General features: G+C 42.0%; 1 protein-coding gene across 4 annotated transcripts in view; it reads right to left on the bottom strand.

The window, feature by feature from the left end:
* CRHR2 (corticotropin releasing hormone receptor 2) overlaps positions 1-21,792 on the bottom strand; it is a 155,281-nt gene that overhangs the window by 71,458 nt on the left and 62,031 nt on the right. For all 4 annotated transcript variants that reach the window (XM_077186810.1, XM_077186883.1, XM_054634515.2 and 1 more), the window contains one exon: positions 2,000-2,085. In XM_077186810.1, coding sequence (XP_077042925.1) covers positions 2,000-2,085 — 86 coding nt within the window. The remainder of the gene's footprint in view (positions 1-1,999; positions 2,086-21,792) is intronic.

Here is a 21,792-nt window from a genome sequence, read left to right as displayed (position 1 = left end):
AAACACATAATGAGTGTTATTAAAATGCAGCAGCCTTTTCCTGAGTGGCTGCAGCTCACTGCTCCCAGCTCAGGTTTCCTGTACCACCTAAACCACACCACAGATCTCAAATCTTGGCCCAGCTCTGCTCCCCATTCTCCAAATCAGCACTGGCTGCTCCACATCCCCTCTCTTGCTCCCTTTTAAGACATGGTCAGTCTGTCCCTCCAGTGCCCCAGCTTGTGCTGGCCCCAGCGCTCCTGCAACAATGCACTGAGATGCTTTAGGGACCTGATTCATCCAAAAAAATGACCCAGCAGCAAGTTAGCTTTTAATTTTAAATGAGGATGAGGGGCTGCGCTGGGGTGGTCCCAGCTTAGGTTGGCCTAAATTGCCTTGGGAGCCTCTCCACTGTGCTAGAACACCTTGAATGTCCCTCTGGGTGGCAGTCAGGTACTGGCACGACTTTTCCTAATTCCTAGAAGCCTCTAGGAAAAGGAGGGGGGTTAAATTAGCCAGAGGGTAAGAACAGGTTCCTCCTCAGCAGCTGGTGTGTTATTTGTTTTCTGATTCACCAGAGAAAACCCAGACTGACCAAGCACGTGGACCTTACAGGATGGATGCTGCACCAGAGCCAAAGCACATCCTAGATCTTTGGGGTGCAGCACAGAGCTCCTGAGCACTAAATGTGGGATCTCATCTTCCTCCTCTCTGTCCCTGGCATGGCACAACTACAAGGACACAATGAGTTGAATGAATCCCAATGATGCCTCAGCTTTTAGCTTCTATATTTTCAGATTCTGTGCTGCTTTAGTGTGTGGGTCTGAGCTTCACATCAGGGCATGCTGAGCTCTGTGCACAGAGCAGGGAGACAAAACAATTCCTGCTCCAGCTGGGCACCAAGGACAAATGATCCAAATCTCAGCCCCAAGAGCACAAACCCCGTGGGCTGGAGAGAGAAAAACAAGCAGGGTGGGACTGCAGGGGCTAAAGCTGGAATGGGACAATGAACTGCAAGATGCAAATGGAGCAGAACTGATCCCAGGGAGAGAGCCCGGGAGCGCTGGTGCATTTTGGGGCCATTTTGGTTCATCTTGGGTGCAGCCCTGGCTGGGCTCTTGTGCTGCCCAAGGTGCATCCATGGAGGCCTTTGAATAAATCCCTGCTTTGTTCTTTAGCTGCATTCAGTCTCTGTTCTAGGTCAGCCTTCTGAAGGCATCACCAAAACAAACCAGTCTGAGCTGCTGGGCTCCACCCTGGTTCCCAGAGGGAAAAGCCACTCCTGGCAGAGACAGCACAAAGCCTTTATGGGGTTGTGTCCCACCACAAGACTCAACACAAGAGGAAGAGTATGAAGGGCTTGAAGGCTTAAACTGTGTGAGGGTGAATGTCTATGATGTCTCTGAGACATCTGAAAACAAAAGGGCTTTGCATAATTCCTCACAGCCCTTCTGAAGGAACTTAATCCCATATGCTAATTTAAATCCGATAACTCTTATATCATGCAAGACTGGTTCAATTTCTTAAAGACAGCTGGGTCCTGAGTCTACTTCTTATGTATTTTTTCTGTTGCTGCCCCTTTACATATTTGCTTAAGGAGAAATGACATTGAGATCTGTAAAGGTCAGTTGTTGATGAGACCTCAGAATGGGCAGATATAGGGTGGAATCAGCTGGCTGAACTTATTTTTTAGTGCCAAAGAGGCTTTAGGTCTTATTGTTATTATTGCTAACATTTACTGTAGCAGCTGTAGGCTCTGAACAAAGCTAGGAAAAATCTGCATAAACACACATCATCAGGGACAGAGTGAGATAAAGCATCCTCTTTTAAGAAAACATGTGAGTAGGGGATATGGAGAGAGGATAAGTGATTTGCCTCAATTCACAGGGAGGTTTTGTTGCAGAGACAGAAATGGAATCTCTTTCAGAGGTCCCAAATTAGCACGTTAACCTTAAGTTTAGTTTTGCATTCATTTATGCTGAGAAATCTCACTGAGAAGAATGAAGGGAAAAATACAGACCTTGTCATCCAGAATAGGCTCGCACTGAGAGTAGTTTATCTTGGAAGCCCATGTCCCATTGCCCAGGCATTCTCTGTAGGCATTTCCTGGTACAGACCAAAATAAAAGAGAGATGAACACTCTGTGCTGGACTTAGAACAGCTTAGACATTTCACAGGTTCAAGACAAGACTGACAGAACAGATTATTTACAAGGCAAATCAACTTATCCCACCTCTGTGATGACTGGAGCAACCCACTCAGAAGAGGAGAAATAAATAACAAACACATCTACAGACCATGAGTATTTAAAGGTATTTATTAATAGCTTTTTCTCACAGAATATCAGTTCAGAAGACAGCAAAGGTATGAGAACACTTCAACTGAAACCACGCCTGGTGTTGTCCCAAGGTGCCAGTTCTCACAGATCCTAAGTGAAAATCACAAATTGCCAAAGCAGAGATTTAATGTCCAAATTCAACATCACCCTGCAGGGCTCTGGGAACTACACATGGGAATACTGGAGTGAAAGGGGGAGTTCAATTTCTGGCAATCACTCTCTTCATCCCTAGGAATTCTAAGAGAAAACTGCAGTTTTCCTGTACAAACCTTCCTCCACTCCTCAAAGGCACATCCAATCCCAAGAAAGAGGTTCTTGTTTTTTTTCCATTCTTGTTTTGAACTGTTTCTTAGAAACAAGAGAATTAAAATAAAACAGGAAATCCAGGAAGATCCCCAAAGGACCAATACAGGCAACTTCCTGATGGACTCTTCATGATGTTGTTGCTGCCTTTTACCCAATTTCTTCTTGGGCCTTTGCCACGGTCATTTAGTGCAGGAAAATCAAATGGTCCTAAATGTGCTGCTGACACCAGCCTTTGAAAAAGGTCAAGAGACTTTCGAAAAGGTGCTTTTGAAAAAGGTAAAAAGACTTTTGAAAAGGTCCTTTTTCTTACTGAGAAGGGAAGTCAACAAATAACAGTCCCTGCAGATGCTCCAGATGACACTGTACCTGCACACATCACTGAATTTCTCATTGCTGGTGTCTAGAGACACTTTTCCACAGCTCCTTTTTGGAGTGATAAGGACAAACTAAACAAAACAGTCTGAGTGGAGTTCAGGTGATAGGATCTGATTTACATCCCTAAAAGCCCTTGCATTTGTCCCCTCCTTTGGCCAGTGCTGAAGCTCCCTGTGCAGGATTGTTGCTGACTTTGAGCCTCTGCAGCAAACTCCTGACTCTCCAGATGAGCTGATGCTTAGTCGGATGCTGAGTCCCACTTCCAGAGTACTGCTCACATGAAACCATCATTTTATTCATTCAAACCCTTGTTTTACTCATTCTGACTCTTCATTTTCCCTGATTGTATCCCTCCAGCTCAGCTGTGGAGAGCACAAACACAATCCGTGCAGCTCTCTGAGCTGTCACAGCACATCTCCCACATGGTGAGGGCATGAACAGGAGGGGGAAAATCAGACTCTGAATTTCTCTTGTCCAGGATCTCCTCCAGTATCAGTCATTTCTTAAAACCAGCAGCAAGCAGATCTGGCTTCTGGGAACCTCTCATCCAAACTCCAGCTGTCATTGCTAATTTATACTCCACAGTAAAGCTCTTCTCTTCTCTCTTCTCTTCTCTCTTCTCTTCTCTCTTCTCTCTTCTCTTCTCTCTTCTCTCTTCTCTCTTCTCTCTTCTCTCTTCTCTCTTCTCTTCTCTCTTCTCTTCTCTTCTCTTCTCTCTTCTCTTCTCTCTTCCCTGAACTTCCCTTCCCCCCCTTCCTCTCTCTCTTTTTCTCTCCCTCTCTCTTTTTTAATGACAAAATGCAGCTCTTTTATTCAGTGCTTTGAAGGAGAAACATCTCCTTTATTGGGTAAGACCTACACTGGAGGCACCTGGAGGAAGCAGCTCTTGTTCCTGCACTGTGTGCAGAAAGACACTGGATTAAGTTCAGTTTTTCTTAGTGACTGTCACAAAAAAAAAAAAAAAGGAAAAAAAAATGGAAGAACCATAATTGAGAACGCCACTGTAGAAACAAACAACAAACACCCAAGAAGAAAAGAACACTTACATGATCTTTCTAGGGCAACAAGAGCTAATAATAAAGAAATGTAACTATTAGCACTAATTTTTTCCTAGTTGAAAAACGATTGTGTAAAATCTCATTTTCCTAGACAAATGACATACTGAAGAACTCAGAATATCTTATAATTTCCCCTTCCTTCCTGACTTTATTTTCAAGAAGGAATACACCAAATAGAGATTTGGTTGTTACAAGATGTGGTTATTTGTGCTCTGTGTGCACTTGCACTTGTTTATTATATAATAATATAGTAATATTGTATAACATAATAATATGCTGTTATTGTATAACACAATAATATACTGTCATTGTAAAACACAGCTGGACAAGGAGATTGAATGTTCATGCAAATGAATAATGAGCAGTAGATGAGTCAGGATGGCACAGGCAGCACTCAGCCTTTATGCACAGAGCTCTTGACACATCATCCAATATTCACTCCTGGGCCTCAGTCTATGGTCTCTCCTTCCACTTTAAAAATGCTGATTTCTTTTTGTTGTAGATTAGTGGCTCTTGGTTTCTTCTGCCTAATCATCAAGTCCAGGAGACGGGCAGGGAGGTAAAAGGGAACTGCTTGGACAGAAAGGAATATCCAGGAGTGCTCAGGGTTTCCAGCTTCCACAGAATGGATTTCAGCCCCTCCAGGCTGCAAATGCATCATCCTGTTTCCCCAAGGGCTGACTCAGGGGTGCTGGTCAGAGTCATACTCCACCAGGAAAGCCAAGGACAGCAGGCAGAGTGTGGTGTTTTCACTGTGGTGTTTTCGGGGTCCCCAGGACAAAGAGGAATTGAGAATGTGACTCCATGTTCTTAGAAGGCTGATTTATTATTATATCATATTATACTATACTATACAAAAACTATACTAAAGAATAGAGAAAGGATACAGACAGAAGGTTACAAGGAATGATCATGAAAACTTGTGACTGCTTCCAGAGTCCCAACACAGCCTGACCCTGATTGGTCATTAAGTAAAAACAATTCACATGAAACCAATCAAACAACCACCTGTTGGGTAAACAATCTCCATACCACATTCCAAAGCAGCAAAACAGGGAGAAGCATTCAGATAATTATTGTTTTCTTTCTTCTCTGAGGCTTCTCAGCTTCCCAGGAAAAGAAATCCTGGCGAAGGGATTTTTCCAGAAAATATGATGGTAACAACACATAACAGCAGCAGCACCATTCACAGCTCTCCTGGACACTGAGGTGATGTAAAAGGGGTCTCCACCCCTGAAAAACCTCATTCCACACCACAAAAAGGCAGGTAAAAAATCTGAGCATGGCCACAGCAAAGCCTTGGCAGGAATATGGCTGGGATACCCAACTCTCCCTGACTCCAGCTCCTGGGAAAGTCCAGCTCAGTCTATTATTTTATAGCTCTTCACAGAATATATCCAGATAAACAACCTAACACCCACAGAAATGTCTCACTTTTATGTATTTATACACACACACCCACGCTGCAGAGAGCCTGAATTTTATTCTTAGTGGAGTAGAACCATTTAAGAGCAAGTGAGAAATTCAAGGTGGAGAGCAAAAGTTCCTTGAATAAAGAAGAAAATTAGTGTTGGATTGTTGGGTTTGTGGGGTTTTTTTGTTTGTTTCTGTTAAGCTTGGGATTGAAGTGTTTGAGATTATATTTTGTGTTTAGATTTAGATGTTTATTATTTCTTATTTATATTATAGTTTTATAAGTTGTGAGTTTTATAGTATTTTATTATCTGCTATTTTATAACAGAGAAAAAACAAATCCCAAAAATACCACTGACACACGACATAATTAAAAACTTAAAACAAACAATAAAAGAGAGTAATCTAAACTCTCCATACTTCAAAAAACTATTAAAGAACACTTTCTGCAATTATGATCTAGTACCTCATGACTACAGATATATCACCACCACAATTTTAACAGATTCACAATACATACGATAAAAAGTCAAATAAAGAGAAATTCTTAATGCAGTAATAAAAGTCTTATATTAGAAACATTGTATTTATCAAAATGCTTATAAATGGAAACATTGCATTTATTAAAAAAAAACAAACCCAGACTGTGATAAACACAACTCTGTCTGTTTGCAGGGTAAATAAGACTTTTAAGGAACTCCAGCATCTTTGTTGTTTCAATAAAAAGAAAAAAAGAAAAAGCTGATCGAGCTAGATTTGAGCCCATACATCAATAATAATGGAAAGTGATTTTCATTTGACGTAGAAGAACATGAGAGAAACTCACAGACTTTTATTTACCCATTTGAAGGACTCCTCACACTCTGCTGTTTGATAAAGGGGGGAGACATCCAAACTCTGTTTCCAGTTTTCCCATACCTCTCCTCAGCATCCCTGCGACTCAGCACCACCATTACCAGAATAATTCTGGGAAAACTTGCATGGGATGAGAGCAGTTTTTCACAAATCAGCTCAAGGACCTTTATCCCAAACAGAAATGTGCCTTTTATACATCTGAACTCATGTAAAATGAATTCCACCTCGATTTATTTCACCTTTATTAAGAACACTGCCAGAGACTCTTCTGAAGAGCCCTCAGTGTGTGTCTAAACAGAAAATGGAGCAGCAACATCCAATATTTGTCATCCTAGCTGTGATTTGTCCCCTCCTTAGAATCCACTGACAGTTTTTTGCTGTGAGGGTGACAGAACACTGGAACAGGCTGCCCAGGGAGGTTGTGGAGTCTCCCTTTTTGAAGATACTTAAAAACATTTTAAGACATGCTCCTGGGCAACTGGCTGCAGGTGGATCTCAGCCATCCTGTGGTTCTGTGATTAACTGCATAAAATTATCCCCTGGAACAGCTTTATAACACAGCTCAGGTACAATGTTCTACATCATCTTATGAGGTAAAACCTAACCCGTAATTTCATTTCTAACTGCAGATTATGTTGCATTTCCGAGTGGGGTATGCAAAGGGAAGCGTTTGACGAGTGGTATTTTTGTATTTTTCTTTTTTTATTGACCCTGCTGAAGAGCACACAGCCTTTCAGGAGGCAGTGGTAACTCAATATGTATGGATTGGCCTGGTGGCAGGCTGGTGTTTAGTCAGTAAAAGGCCATTAAAAGCACGACACAAACAGGAGACAGCAGCACTGGGTGCAGGTAAGTGGATGCCATTCTCAGCAGGGAGTTCACCACCTCCTCCCAGCCATTAGTGAGTGAAAGACAATTCCAGACCCTGCATGCAGGCACTGCCATCATGCACCTTGTCCCTTACTGCTGGAACTAAGCTGCTTTTGAAAGAGATTTTACTTGTCTTGCCATGTTTCATGTAGATGACTTTTTGATAAGGTTTACATTTCCAGTTATCATTAAAATGGAAATCTGACTTCTCTGGCTATTTATGCCTCTCATCTCCTGGATTCTACAGAGTGGCCACGGAATCCTGAGCCAAGTTCATCAGCTACTGGAGGGAAGAGAATAAATGGAAAAATGAATAAATAAATAAGACAGCCTGTAAATTCCTGAGCTGAGGGTATGTGGCTGCTTTGGCAGCTTGCTGCTCCATGGCAGCTGCCAGCTGAGCTGAAATGAAGGGTCCTTCCATCAGAAAACCAGAACACCCCTGAACACACTCCCTAGAGCACAGAGGGGTTTGGGAAGTGGGGTTAGGGGTGACTGTGGCACAGACTCAGGAATTTTCAGTAATTATTTTGTAAAACTCTTACAGACAGTCTGGTAAATCTCTCCACTGTGATTCTTATTTGTTAATATCCTATATCTGCTTTTTTTTTTTTTTCTCACTTTTTAAGACAACTATTAAACTGGTTTTGCTTCTGATCTAGCTGAGCAATTTGCCATCCTTTTCAGGCTAGGTTAGTTCTGCATATTTGCCACAGGTGGAGTTCAAATTTATAATTTTGGAATATCAGCTTTCAGCCAGTCTTGTCCACATCTCACTAATCCCTTCCTGCTCTGGCTTCAGGGCACAGCCCAGCAGCCCATGGTGCCCCCAACATGAAGGTGTTTATGCCAAATTTTCCAGTGGAAAAGAAGCCCAAGTAAGTGAGATTTCCCCATAGATATAAATTCAAATAGTTTCTGTGATATGCTGGTCTGTTAAATCAGAAGAGACAGTTGAGAAATCCTGCTTTGTCTCAATGCCATGATTAAAGCTGGATAAATGGATTTTGAAATGCGCAGTTTTGGGACAGCAAAAATGCCCAAAATATCCCAGTGCCCAATGTTGCAGCCTAGGAGTTGCTCACAACACGGAGCTCAACTTTTGTCTCTTCCAATATTGGATTTCATGAGGAATTCAAACCCAGTTTAAGGGATTCCTATTTTCCAAGGAGTTCTAATCACTGGAACATTGCAAGATTCTCCCAGTGTCTCCTCCAAACAATTTGTATTCATTTAATTTTCAAGATAATTTGCTTAGTATTAGGCAAAAAATTTTTCTCTTGGGTATTTATCCACCATGATCCCCAGAAAATCCAGCAGGAACTGCATGATACAAATTCCTCAGATTGGCTGCCCAGATTTCACAGGAGTCTGATCAAATGAGACAGAAAAAAAACCTGTGTTGCATAAGGCACACATCACTTCATGTATAGACTATTCTTAGCCCCTTTTCAAAGTCTCAGAAAAACAGCAAGCTTCTAAAAATAGGGGCTGAATCATGGGGCTATAAATTATTTATTCATGTGCCACACTCCCTCTTTGGTGCTTTATTTTTTCCTGATTGTTGCAGTGACAACTCGAGCCAGGTAGGATTCACAAAGCATCAGGACAATTGCTTACTATTTCTAGAAATTGTAAGTGACAGCAGCATAGAACTGTGACATCCAGGAGGCTGGAAAAAAAATAAAAATAATCTCTCTCCACATATTTTATTTGTGAATGAGGGATATTCTGACAAAAATAAGGAGAGGCAAGAACAGTTATCCAACTGATGCTCATTGTACATCAGCCAACATCAGCTTGAAAGCCAAGAGGTTTTCTCTGGATGTCACAGCTGGGTTTTTTTAATTTGTACAGAAATATAATGCACTTATAGGAGAGTCTTGGAAGGCAGATAAATCATAATTTAGGCAAGAAATGTTCCCCTAGAAAAATATTTCTAAACTCAGCTCTGTCTGGCTCAGCGCGATGTGTCCTCAGGCTTTCAAGCACATTAAAAATGTTGATGAGGTTTCTATTGTTTTCCTTTGCCAAGAAATCCTAAAAAGGTTTGCAAGCACCTCGAGCAGCCTAATTATGCTCACTTGCTGCATTGATTTCCCATCAGCTGAAGAGCTCAAGTGGCTCACCCAGGTCACAGAACAGGTCAAAAGCAAAGGCAGGAACAGAACCTTTCAGAAATTTAGAAGTGCTCCAGGCTCCTTCAGAGTTTAGAAAAACATTCTGTGGGTTTCTAGCCCAAGGCACCCTCTGTTGGACCTACAGAGATTGTCTGCTCAGGTACTCAGTTCTGTTTGTACAGAGGATCACAGAATATTCTGGGCTGGAAAAGAGTTTAAAATGATCCAGTTCCACTCCCTGCCATGGCAGGGACACCTTCCACTAGACCAGGGTGCTCCAAGCCCTGTCCAACCTGCTCTTGGACTCTCCTTGGCCCAGGCTGGGGCTCCTGACAGTGGCATTAGGAACATCCCATAGACTAAATTGTGCACAACTGGCAGAAAAGTGGCTCTTTTCAACCCTGTTCAGTGAAATACCTGCTAATGTAAAGCTTCTCACAAAAAATACCACACATTCTGTTTGACTTTCTGATCCCCACATGGTTCACCTCAGGATACACAATTTCTTCCAATATTTTTCACTCCTCATGCCTTCAGGGTTAGCAAAAACTGTTCCATAAAATACAAATTTTATAGCAAATACTCTGTTTCATCACAGCTTTGTTTTGAATTGTTTCAGGATTGAGGTGTGGGCACTGACAGGCAAATCCCAAAGTTGCCCTTTCCCAAGACAATCACTCCTGAGAAGGATGGTTTAGGAATCATCCTGAAGCTGCCTTCCTCATCCCAAATTGCTCATAGCTCCTGTGATAACCCTCCTATTAATAACTGAATAATAAAAGAATTAGTATTCAAATATATCATTATTATCCCTACGTTACATTAACTTCCTTAAGAAATTATTTCATGGCTTGTGATTGAGGAAACTCTTGTTCTGAAATGTTACAGAAACAGCTGAGGAACACCCAGCAGACAGGGAGAGCAAACCCAGTGAAGAGGCTCAGGAGCACTTGACAAATGCTTGGTTAATCCTGCCTGCAGCCTCCCAAGGCTTTGTGCAGTTTGCAGGAAAAGCCCTGAGACAGCACAACCCCAGGGGTGAGCACACACAGAACACAAAGGTTTCCAGCTCAGACCTCCGTGTATCTTTTAAAAGAAAGATAAAAGAGGGAGATTACAAAGCACAGGTTATTCCTCAGGTTATCATCTTTTTGCCTTCACCTGTTTTTCAGCACAAAAAAAGAAAAGAGAAAAAAAAAAGCCCAACAAAATATAGAAGTCAAACCAAACTCCCAACCCAAACCTGTTCACTTTTAGCTGAACGGACATCAGAAATTGTATAATGCCCCAAAACCCTGTTGAAAATAAAATTCTGGCTGGGCTTATTTCCACACCCAGTTACTCAAATTAATCTCTCCTGACAGGCCTGGTGTCACACAGGTGTCACACAAAAGAAGATGCACAGACATCACTTGTACTTCAGCAAGTCACTGACACTTGGATTGCTGGAAACTACAAGAACACCCAGGAGAGTCTGTGGGAAATGGATTTATGGAAAATTTCTGAAGTTTGACAGAAGGTTTACATACTGTGTACTTGTATGCAAACTTTGAGATAAGAAATATTGACTTAGAAACGTTATGGAATGGGATATATATTGGTGAGAGAGAAATTGAATTAGAAATAAGTTTTAAAGGATGGTTTTATAAATAAGATTAGATATTTTTGAGAAATAGAACTATGGAAGATGTATTGTAGTAGCACTTATGAGGGGTAATTTTAGATGATTGGTTTTCAAGTATTGACAGTATGGTGTGGTAAAAGTTGATAGGTTAAGAAATGTTTATAATGTATGGTAATTAAGAAATAGTTGGGTTTTGATTGTGATGGTCCTACTTGTCCTAGTCTTACACTGCTCTCTGCAGAGGAGCTCAAGATTAATCCATTTAAACTCTGATGTCCTGATGCTGATGTGTGAGTGAAGGTTCCAATGTCCATCCTGCCACAGACATCCTGCACTATTTGAGGTCACCTGTCATGTCCATGGTATCTACTCAACCCAGGCCATTAAACTGTACTAGATCCCCAAATTTAAGCTAATTAATTGATCTCAAGATTGCAGCCAGCACAGTTGAGACAGATTCAGCTGATCCATGGCCATTCACTTTATGGAGCTGAGTTGTTCTTCCATTGACCCCACAATGACAACAGGAGGGATTTAATCACCTACAGCAAATAGAAGCCTCTTCAATCCTAAATTTGGGTGCTTGGGGTAAACAAAACACTGGCCTGGATGGGTCTGTAATTTGATGTTGAACAATCACTTTATGTTTATTTTAAAGACTTTCTTCATTTGACTTTGAGTAATGCAATTTTTGTTTTAAGGAAGAGGCTATCATCCAAGCTGTGTTTGCATGGATCATGCACAAATTACCAGGAAAGATTCCCCAGCCCAGAACACTTCCACCTGCATGGAGAGGGAACTTCCACGTACACAGCTCCCTAAAAAACAGAAAGGTGTAGGCTAAGAAAATGTTCTTCCTGCTGGTTAGTCCAAGAGGTCATTAATTCTTCCTTTGTTGTGCAGTGGCAGTAAATTCCTGCAGGGCACCAGGAGCAGGAAAGGCATCACCCAGGGCTGCAGCACCATTTGTGCCTGAGCCTGACACACCAGGAGAGCACAGAGCCATGAAACTCCCTCCCTAACCCCCTTCTGGAAGGCTGGGAGGGCACAGGCTGGTAATGATGTTTCATCTTTATGGTAATTGCTTCTTAGCTGAAATTCAAAATTCAATTAGTCACCTGGCATAATTACTGAATGCACAGAGAGATGGCAATGATAATGAGAGGTGTAACTGTGCTTTATTACCTGTAGTAAAGCACTGTGGGACTGAGAAACTCCAACTGATTAACACAGGAGGGAGAGGGAGAGCAAAGGAGCTGGAGGCTGGAGTTTAGGACAGATGACTGGAGAAGACAATTTGCACAACCCCTTGAAAGAAAGGAGTGTGTGCAGCCCCCCTCTGCTTTAGTTCTTGCCTTAGCAAAGTGGGAATGTGGGAAGCAATACTCTTCTCAGAGAGCTTTCACTGCCTGGAATTTATTCAGGAATTTATGAGTCCAAGTCACAAAAGCAAAGCACAGCAGCTGTAGGAATGGCTTGTGATGTAGCAGAGACTCAGTGTTCACTGGGAATAATCCTGACCTGCTCTTAGAACTCTGCAAAAATAATGAGAAAGGTAGCTGAGAAAAAGAGAGACGAGAGCAGGTTCCAAAATGCACCCATTCATTCATGTGGTATTTGCCTGGCAAGGTTCAAATACCTTTTGTCAAGGAATTCACATGAAACCTCTGGTCCAGCAGCAGAGGCTGTGAGAGGAAAGCAGCACACAGGAGAGACAGAAAATAAGAGCTGAGAGGAAATATCACACACAACACAGGGAATGAGTTAGGCTAAAAGGCCAGGAGGATCTGCAAAACCTGATTATTATCCCTGAGTCAGCACTGGGGGTTTGCCTCCACCACAGGAACCACAACAGTTGCTTGGCCTTACAGGGATTCTCTTTGTTAGGTGGTTTTGGGTCGTTTTTTTGTTTATTTTTCCATTTCAAACCATTGTCCAGATCATACATCTAGCATTTTATAAGAACCCTTGCCTTTTAAAAATGCCAGCCCTAGGGGATGATTCAGACAGGTCCTGTCACACTTGCACACCTTGGGACAAAAACACAACATCCGCTGCTGTCAGCTCGTGCTGTGTGTGCTTGCCAGGAAGTTCCTGTGTTTTCCCCAAGCCTAAATATTCATCAGGAGAAGGCAGGCAAGAAACAGACTGTCTGCAAGACAAAAAAAACCCTGCAAACATCAGACCAGTGACCATTTGCCAAAGCAGCCCCTTGCCAGCTTCCATAGCAAAGCCTAATATAGGAACATAAGAAATTCCAGATGTTTCTTGGCAGATATGAGCCCATTCTGCTGAACCACATTTCCCCTTCTAATAATATAAGTTTAAAAAGGGGATGAGAATGGCCAAGTTCTCCCAATTTCTGTGAAGTGAACCTAAGGTGTTTGAATACAACCCTTTCTCTAACCAAACAATTTTATGGGACAAGCAAAATATTCAGCAACATCACGAGGCTGAATTTTGTCTGTGGAGATTGCAGATGTGGGGGTTATAAATAGCTTCTTTAGGCCATCACAGACTAGGTTTGTCTGAGATGACAAAGTCAAGTCCCTGCAGATACAGTGAAACACAGTAATTCCAAGTCTCAGAAACCTTTTACACACACTTAACAGTGTTACATTTTGCTGTGGGCTGTCCTTCCACATAAATTCCTTCTCCCACTGGGTGAAAGATAAGGTTTAAAAACAGCTCTTGTCAGGAGAAAAGCAACACCTACCTCAGATCTTCTTTCTTACACAGCCACAACGAGGAACAGGAAATTTTCATTAAATAAATTACAATAAGGAGCGCTGGGATTTTGAGCTCCAGTTTTGCCTCCCTCTCAGTTCTTCTCTTCCCATCCTTGAAAACAGTGCCAAATAGTTTATGGAATTATCACCCAGCACAGCACTGCTCTGGGGACCTCCGTGTCCAGAGATGCTTTCTGTGGTGAGAAGGGCAGCAGGAGATAGCTGAGTTTGTAGATAAGCAATTGCTAGGCTGATGATGCTACGTGGATTTAAAAGTTCACCAACTGACCAAGTGCTGAATCCCTCCAGGCTCCCCTTTCCATACTTTATATTGTTGCTTCCATTGCTGCATTTCTAGACTTCCCCAAAACACAGCATGGAATATGAATCATGTGCCAGTCCTTCCCTCCAGGACAGCACTTATTGAAACTTAAAGTGAGATCAGAAACCTGAGAGAAATAATATTTCATATACTGTTTGCTAGTGCTGTACAGACACCAGGAAATTTGGTTTGCAAGTGATATCAAAAAGGAAGTGAAGAAGTACAAGATTAATTTTGAGAGGGAACTGTGAAGGACCATATTGTTCTGTAAGGGCTGTTTTCATGCCCACAGCATCTTATCAACCAGCAAATGCAGATCAGAGATATGCCTTTTGCTCTCCGAGGGTGAGATGGGACTGTCTGCACTGCTCCTGGGTTCTCTGCTTCAGCCCAGCTTCCCAAGACATCTCTCAGCCCCCACACAAATGATTCTCCACAAGAGATTCCCCCATGCACAAGGAGCTGAGTGATCACCTGTTGGCCAGGAAGAGGAAAAGAGGTGAAGAGGTTGTTCCCCTGCTATAAACTGATTAATACAATGCATCTCTCATTTGGGAAGCCTGCTGTTATGTGGGAAGGTGCTTTCTTATCACCTGCTAATGATCGTCTCTTTGGGGGTTTGAAATGTCATGGGAGGGAGAAAGAGAATTTTAAAACCTCTTCTAATTTTATAGCACATAAAATGCTGTCAGCACATGCTGTGACAGTCTAAGAAAAGCATTTCACCAGCTTCATTTCTTGGCTAAACTCCCTGATGAATCTTAAGATCCTGAGCTTATTTCAAGCAGGAATGATAAGTGGGCCACCTCTAAAGCATCCCATGTGGTTTTGGGTTCCCTGCAGCCTGGCAAACGTGGTGTGGCAGCTCCAACATCATCACACACATCTTTTAAAGACCCACATACCTGTGATCTCAGTGCTGCCTGAACCACTCAAACAGCTCTGGGAATTGCAGGAAATAGGAGGATTCATTCTCCATGCAGTTCCACAATGGTAAGGATGTGGATGGAAAGGATAAATCATCTCACACTGCTGCACACCCTGCACAGCTTTACTGATCGCTGCACACCCTGCACAGCTTTACAAGGAGGGCATTAATATTAGGGTTCTCATATAAATCTCACAGTACAAAAAAGGACAGAACAGCTCTCTCCCCACCCCATAAATATTCTAGACCCCTCTCAGAGCACTAAAATGACACCTGTCACTGTTTCAGCTCAGCTCAGTATTTTCCTCAACATTCTTTCCCTATACTTCACTTTTTCCCTTTTTTTCTAAAGCTGATATGAAGATCATCTCTTCAAATCTAGAAATTTCCAGACCCCAAATTTGCTGGTTTAACCATGCCACAGATTTATGTACCACCTTCCTGGGACATTGTCCTGACATAAACAATGGCACCAGGGATTTGGCAATAGCACAATAAATTTGATCTGGACTGAAATTAAACAATAAAAGAGGGAAGCAGGGCAGTCTTCTTATGCCAACACCATCCCTAAAGAAATGCTGCATCCAGCAAGGACATAAGCCAAGAACTGGAGGAGCAGGAAATGTTCCAAGTGTTCCAACGAGGATAAAAGAGTTGGTGATGCTTCAGCACTTCCCAGATTTAGTTTAATACAGGTAACTGCAGGAAGGGCTAGAAGGGAGGATGCTGCAGAAAGCTCCTGTCATTCAGAGCTGGATTTTCTTGCTCCTTAAATACCTGCTGGTTTCGTGTCGTGCTGATGTAGAAGATGGGCACTAAGATTGGTTGTTTACAGTGACAATGCAGGAAGAGTTTCAGAAACTAGATGGGAAAAAAGGTCTCTTAAAAAAGATTTACCATCTCCTTCAACAAAGAGAGCAATTAGATCAGGTAAAATATGTTTGGAAGTGCTCATTCACCTCAGAGAAATGTTTAGTGCTCATCATTCACTTCCACTTAGCTGAGACTGCCATTTAGACATTTACTGACTTTGGCAACAGATTTTCTCAGATCTTCTCTTATGACAAGAAAAACTACTGAAAACTCATACATTACATCTCTTACACTGAGGCAGATTTATCCTCAATGCCATTTGCTTTTCAACTACAAAACGAGCTCCCCAAGAGCAAATTTAGTGAGCAATATTTAACCACTGGGTAGTCAAGTGAGGACTGCTTAATTGATATTCTCCTTGGTACCAAACCATAAAACCTTAAATCCCAAGCTTGCCACAAATGTGGTGTAGAATACAAAAAAAGAAAAAAAAAAATCCTACAAACACCAGGAAAAGAAGATGCTTGAACGGGCAGATGAACCGCTTTGGACTTCAAAGAACCCAAAGTGCATGAAAAAATGTCTGAAATGTTAACACATTTCAAATTAATTCAGCTTTAGACTTCCTCTGCCAAGTAATAATGAGCTACTGACTTGTATATCAAACGTGGGAAAGGTGCTACGGTGATACTAAAGCTGTTTTCTTTGATAGACAAATTAAAAGGTAACTTCATTTTTTTAAAAGGTGGAGTGAAATACTGATTGCATCTGAAGAGCAGTGAATTATGTTTTACAGCAAGAAAAGCCTCCTGTGTGCATCATGAATGGGGTATAGAAAAGCTACATGATATTTTTGAAAAATATGCTAGCTTGAAAGTTTAGACCTATTTTCAATTTAATGAGAACATGAAAAAAAATCTGCAGTGCAATATAAAACCTCTGCACAAATGTGCATCCAAATCCTCAAGCCTCCTCTCTAAGAAAAATAAGCAATTACTTAACAGTTCCACTGGAAATGCTCATTTTGGACCAGTGCCTCAAGGGATGAACTAAGTGCTGTTCTATTAAGCTCTGCTTGTTCCCTTTTTTACCCTATGAATTTTATTTTAAAACAGTGCAATAGGGAAACCCACTTGTGTCCAACTACTCTGTCACCTCCCATTGCCAGAGCAAAGCCAAATGGCAAAGACCTTCTGGAACACCTGCAGTTCTTCCTTCATTTGCCACCCCTGAAGGAATGAAATTCCAGAGCTGGGTCAGAACTTATCTCTAGACAAGACAGGAGGAGAAGAATAAAGAAAAGGGGGGAAAAACTTGTTAAAAATGATGATACAAAGGTCCATAGTGCTACATTCTAATTATCAGTTCACAAAATACACCTAAATAATTCTGCAAGCCTCCTCTTCTGCTTGTATTGCAGTGGTGCCCCTCCAAGCCCATGCAAGTAGCCCATCCATCTTCAAGATGAGATAAAAGGCTTTCCTCACTTGTTTTTAGTCACAGAAACAGCTCAGATGTGGAGACTTCCGGGATTATTGCTAAAGATGGACATGTCCAGAGGGTGATTTGGTCCCTTCCCCTTTCTCTGTTGACCAGAAGTGGATTTAAGAAGGCTTTGAGGAGTCATCACTCAGAGATGGCTCAAGTTCAGCGAGATAAAGCCCACCTCATATGGACAAAACCCTCCTTAATTTGGATATTGAGGTTCAGAGCTACAGTCTTCTAGCACTAGGCTTAGAAGAATTCCACAGTAATAAAATCTGAATGAAATTGTACATTCTCTCAGGATGGGCTGGTGTGGCAGGGTTACCTAAAGTGCACACAGACCATGCAGAAAGCCACAGCCTGAAGAGATGTTAACACTTCAGAGTCTGGACTTTGATCCCTCCATGATTTTAGCAGGTGTAGTGAGGGATTAATACCCACAAAAGAACATTTTGAATCTTAGGAATTGGAGTCTTTCTACTTGGAGGTTTTGCACAGGCTTCACTTCCAGCAGCAAAGCCTCAGGCAGAGACCCAGACCCTTGTGGTGCTGAGATTGAAAACAGCACCTTTCCAAAATTCCTGTGAGCTAAGGCTAGGAAAAAAACAGTGTAAGAACAAGAAACTGGAGGCTGGGTGCAGGATCCAAGCCAGGCAGTGAGGAGACTTCAAAGTACACAACAAAAAACCCCAGCTCAAAAGATGGCCACAACAAGCATAGCAAGGATGGCTTCTACATAAGTACTCCTTGTTGGAGCCCTGGCTGCTGAGAATTTCAGATTTCTGTGCTGCCAGGCACTGACCCCCAAGAGAACACTGCATTGACCCTGAGGCCATGGAGAAGCTTCCAGAATGGAATGACAGAACTGGGATTGTGGGTGTGGAGTTTGGATAGAAGTGTGTGATATCACAGGGTGGGAAACTCAGAGTTTAAGGGTTTAGAATACAGGAATGGATATAAAGCAAGATGGAGGTTTTGGGGTGGAGGCTGGTCCTTCTCCATGGGTTTGGGTGGTTTTGTGTAATTGGATAAAAAAGTCCCCATTGCAGCCATGGGTGGTTGGTTATTGGGTTAAAAGTAAAAATAATTTAGGTGTCATTCCCTAATTGGACATTTTATCCTTAAAAGGCCTTGCAGAGGGAGAGATGGGGCTCCATTTTTAGTTTGTTAGAGAGAAGTGCTGTAGAACTCAGGGTTTGTGAGACTGACATAGATAAGAACTGATAAACATCTGAATCTGAACAAGAAATTCAGTCTCACACATTTAATCCTGACCTTGGCAAGAAGTTAAGACTTGACACTCCTGACTCATAAAAAAGAGGGCAGTGAAGATGGTGAAGGGTCTAGAGGGGAAACCTTATGAGGAGAGGCTGAGGGCACTGGGCTTGTCCAGCTGGAGGGGAGAAGACTGAGGGGAGACCTCACTGTGGTCTTCAACATCCTCCTGAGAGGCAGTGGAGAGGCAGACATGGACCCCAAATCTCTGGTGATAAGTCCTGAGGGAATGGCTTGAAGCTGAGTCAGGGCAGGTTTAGGTTGGAGATCAGGAAAGGTTCTTCCCCAGAGGGTTGGGCACTGCCCAGGCTCTCAAGGAATGGGCACAGTCCTGAGGCTGCCAGAGCTCCAGGAGTGTTTGGACAAAGCTCCCAGGGATGCACAGGGTGGGGTTGTTGGGGTGTCTGTGCAGGGCCAGGAGCTGGACTGGATGATCCTTGTGGGTCCCTTCCAACTCAGGATGTTCTCTGATTCTATGATTCTGTAAATTCTATCCACAACAAAAGCAGAGATTCCCCATCCCTAGGAGTGTTCCAGGCCAGGTTGGATGGGGCTCTCAGCAACCTGGTCTAGTGGAAGTGTCCCTGCCCATGGCAAAGGGGGTTGGGCTGGATGATCTTTAAGGTCCATTCCAACCCAAACCATTCTCTGATTCTGTGATGAGGGAGTTCACAGCTGAACCTTCATTTCCCCTGCTGTGCCTCATAAAGAAAGATTTCCCCCAGAGCAGCCCACAAATGAAGTGTTAGTGAGTAAAAGATGATTTACTGTCACGCAGCTACAACATCCTGGAGTAGCTGGAGTAGTTCCCAATAATGGCTTTTAAAATTAAATGATTAACAAGATTTTTTTTTCCCTTCTCAGCTGTCTGATCTTAATTATATCATGTGAAATGAGATAATTTGATGCACCACCCTCAAACACTTCTCCTCTTAAAATAGAATCTAAATCTTTCTATAGATAGAAGATTCTTTAAGTAATTACACATGAAGTGTTTAGAAGAAAATGTCTCTTACTTTCCTGTGCACAAGAATTTATCTTTAGATTAATCAATAGAAGAAGGCTAGCAGATTATTCTAATGACTGCACAAAGGTAATTAAAATTTGCTCTTGTTATTTTTGAAACACAAAGGAGATGCAATACACCTCATGTAACAGTTTCTTCTGGTCATCTTCTGTGATATGCAATTAATCACTGTAATTAGCTGTTACACGACTGCACATCACAAATATGTCAGGAAGAAACATTTAACTTCAGAGAAGTACTAAGGATTCAGTTCAGTCTGAGAGAACAATACAGCTCATTATCTCTCTAAACAGATTTACAGTGCAAAATGCATTTGCCAATGACTCCAAGGGCCTCTGTTACCTTTGTACTGAAATAATTTATGAAAACCACTCACAGGATGCTTCAGACTGCAGGAAATGCTGCTTGATTACAAGTGACCACTGCCAGTTCACAAACTTTCCTTTACATCTATTTTCTCCTTTGTTTTTTTACCACTTTCTTCACACTTTCACTTCTCCCCACCCTGAAACAGTGCTCTTTATGGTCTGTTTTGAAGTGACTGGCCTCAGAACTGAAGCACTGAGTTACACAGAACACATTTGTAGGAGGGTTCGGGCAGCCAGAGAGCAGCAGTTTAACAGCCAACCCTCCTTGTGATAACTGAGAGGGAATTTGATTCACAAACGCTGCTGAAAGGGCAGAAACTGAAGTTCCTAAAGTTGAATGGAGATCATTTAGTGGAGGAGAGCTTGGAGGTGTCATGCTACAGCTCCTCAACAATCAGCTGGTGGCACCAGGCTGGAGCCTGAGATCCTCAGCTAAGGCAGAAACTCTCATTACTGTGGGATTTTAAGGACGATGCCAAACAGGATATGTCATGTCAAATGACACCAGAAACTTCAGGGAAGTTTAAAAATGTTTCTAGGGAATGATGATCCCACAGATCAAGGCCTTTGTTTCAATGAAAAATGAATAATTTTGATATTCTTTGAAGTGAGACAACTGAGCTGGAATTTCACTTAAAATAACACCACTTTAGTCTGGTGTGTCTGTTTTGGGAAAGATATCTGCTACAGGCAGAGAGAATTTCTTCATGACTTCACTGAGAGATAAAAATGTCTCTGAGTCAGCACTCTGAATCCTGACTGTGCTCTGAGACTGAAAACCAGGGAGTGCATTTAGCCATAAACCACAGGCTGGATTTAAAGCATTTCCACCTGGTGTAAAATACAGTCAGAGACGAGATTGAATAAATATTCCAATTTAAAATTCCAATCAAATGCCCCAGTTTGCCTTCTGGAAGTCTCTCCCTAGGACAGCAGCCTGAGCTCTGCAGCATTCAGCCCTCCCAACTGTATTCCCAAGCTTGAAGAATTTTGTAAAAAATATGTCAGGATGAATTTTTCTGCATTAATGTGATATCCCCCTGGGATATCAGCCCTGGGTGACTGCCAGGTGCCCACCAGACCTCTTGCTCTCCACCTCTCCTCACCAGAATAAGGGGATAAAATAAGATGGAAAACTTGGAGCATGAGAAAAAGACATTTTAGTGAGTAATTAACAATTTAGCTAATTAATTTGGCTCTGGCAAATATAGGGGCAGCCCCTGACCACCTCTTCTCAGAATAACCACTCCTGCATTCCTCTGCTACCAAACCTTTGCCATGTGAACCCAGCACAGCTCCTCTCTTTCCTCTCTGGACTCCCAGTAGTTGCCTGGGGAAAATATTTTCCAGAGTTTGTTTAGAGCTTATTAAAAAAATAAAAAAAATCTGGTCCTTAAGCCCCACAACAGTGCCAGCAAAATGAAGCTAATTTTACCATCAATAATCAATAATCTTGTCCACACAGAAAGAAGCAAACAGGAAGTTCTGGTTTAATGGTTGGACTTGATTATCTTAGAGGTCTTTTTCAACCTTAATTATTCTATTATTTTATGAAGAGAAGACTGCAACAAACACCAGGACAGCAACAAGCCACAGTGTGGCAACAAGCAAAACTAATATTTTGCCTGATCGTGCAAATAAAAGATGATTTCAAGTCTTCTGTGAATCATTTGTTTGCTTGTATTCATGAAATTCATCTGATTATTCATGACACTGCTACTATTGCAGCTGAAATCTACTTATTAAAAAATAAATCTCTGTGGATATATTAGCAATTCCAAAAGAACACAAAAATGTCTGGAGATCTTTCTCCCTATCAATGATCTGATTGTCTTATTTAACTCTTTTATGCAAAGTTTCTCCTGCTGAGCTTCCTGCCAGAGCCTCATGTCAAAGGCAGGTTTGTG

The sequence above is a fragment of the Agelaius phoeniceus genome, chromosome 1 (assembly GCF_051311805.1).
Source record: "Agelaius phoeniceus isolate bAgePho1 chromosome 1, bAgePho1.hap1, whole genome shotgun sequence".
Lineage (NCBI taxonomy): Eukaryota > Metazoa > Chordata > Aves > Passeriformes > Icteridae > Agelaius > Agelaius phoeniceus.
This window is presented reverse-complemented; position numbering and strand designations above follow the sequence as displayed.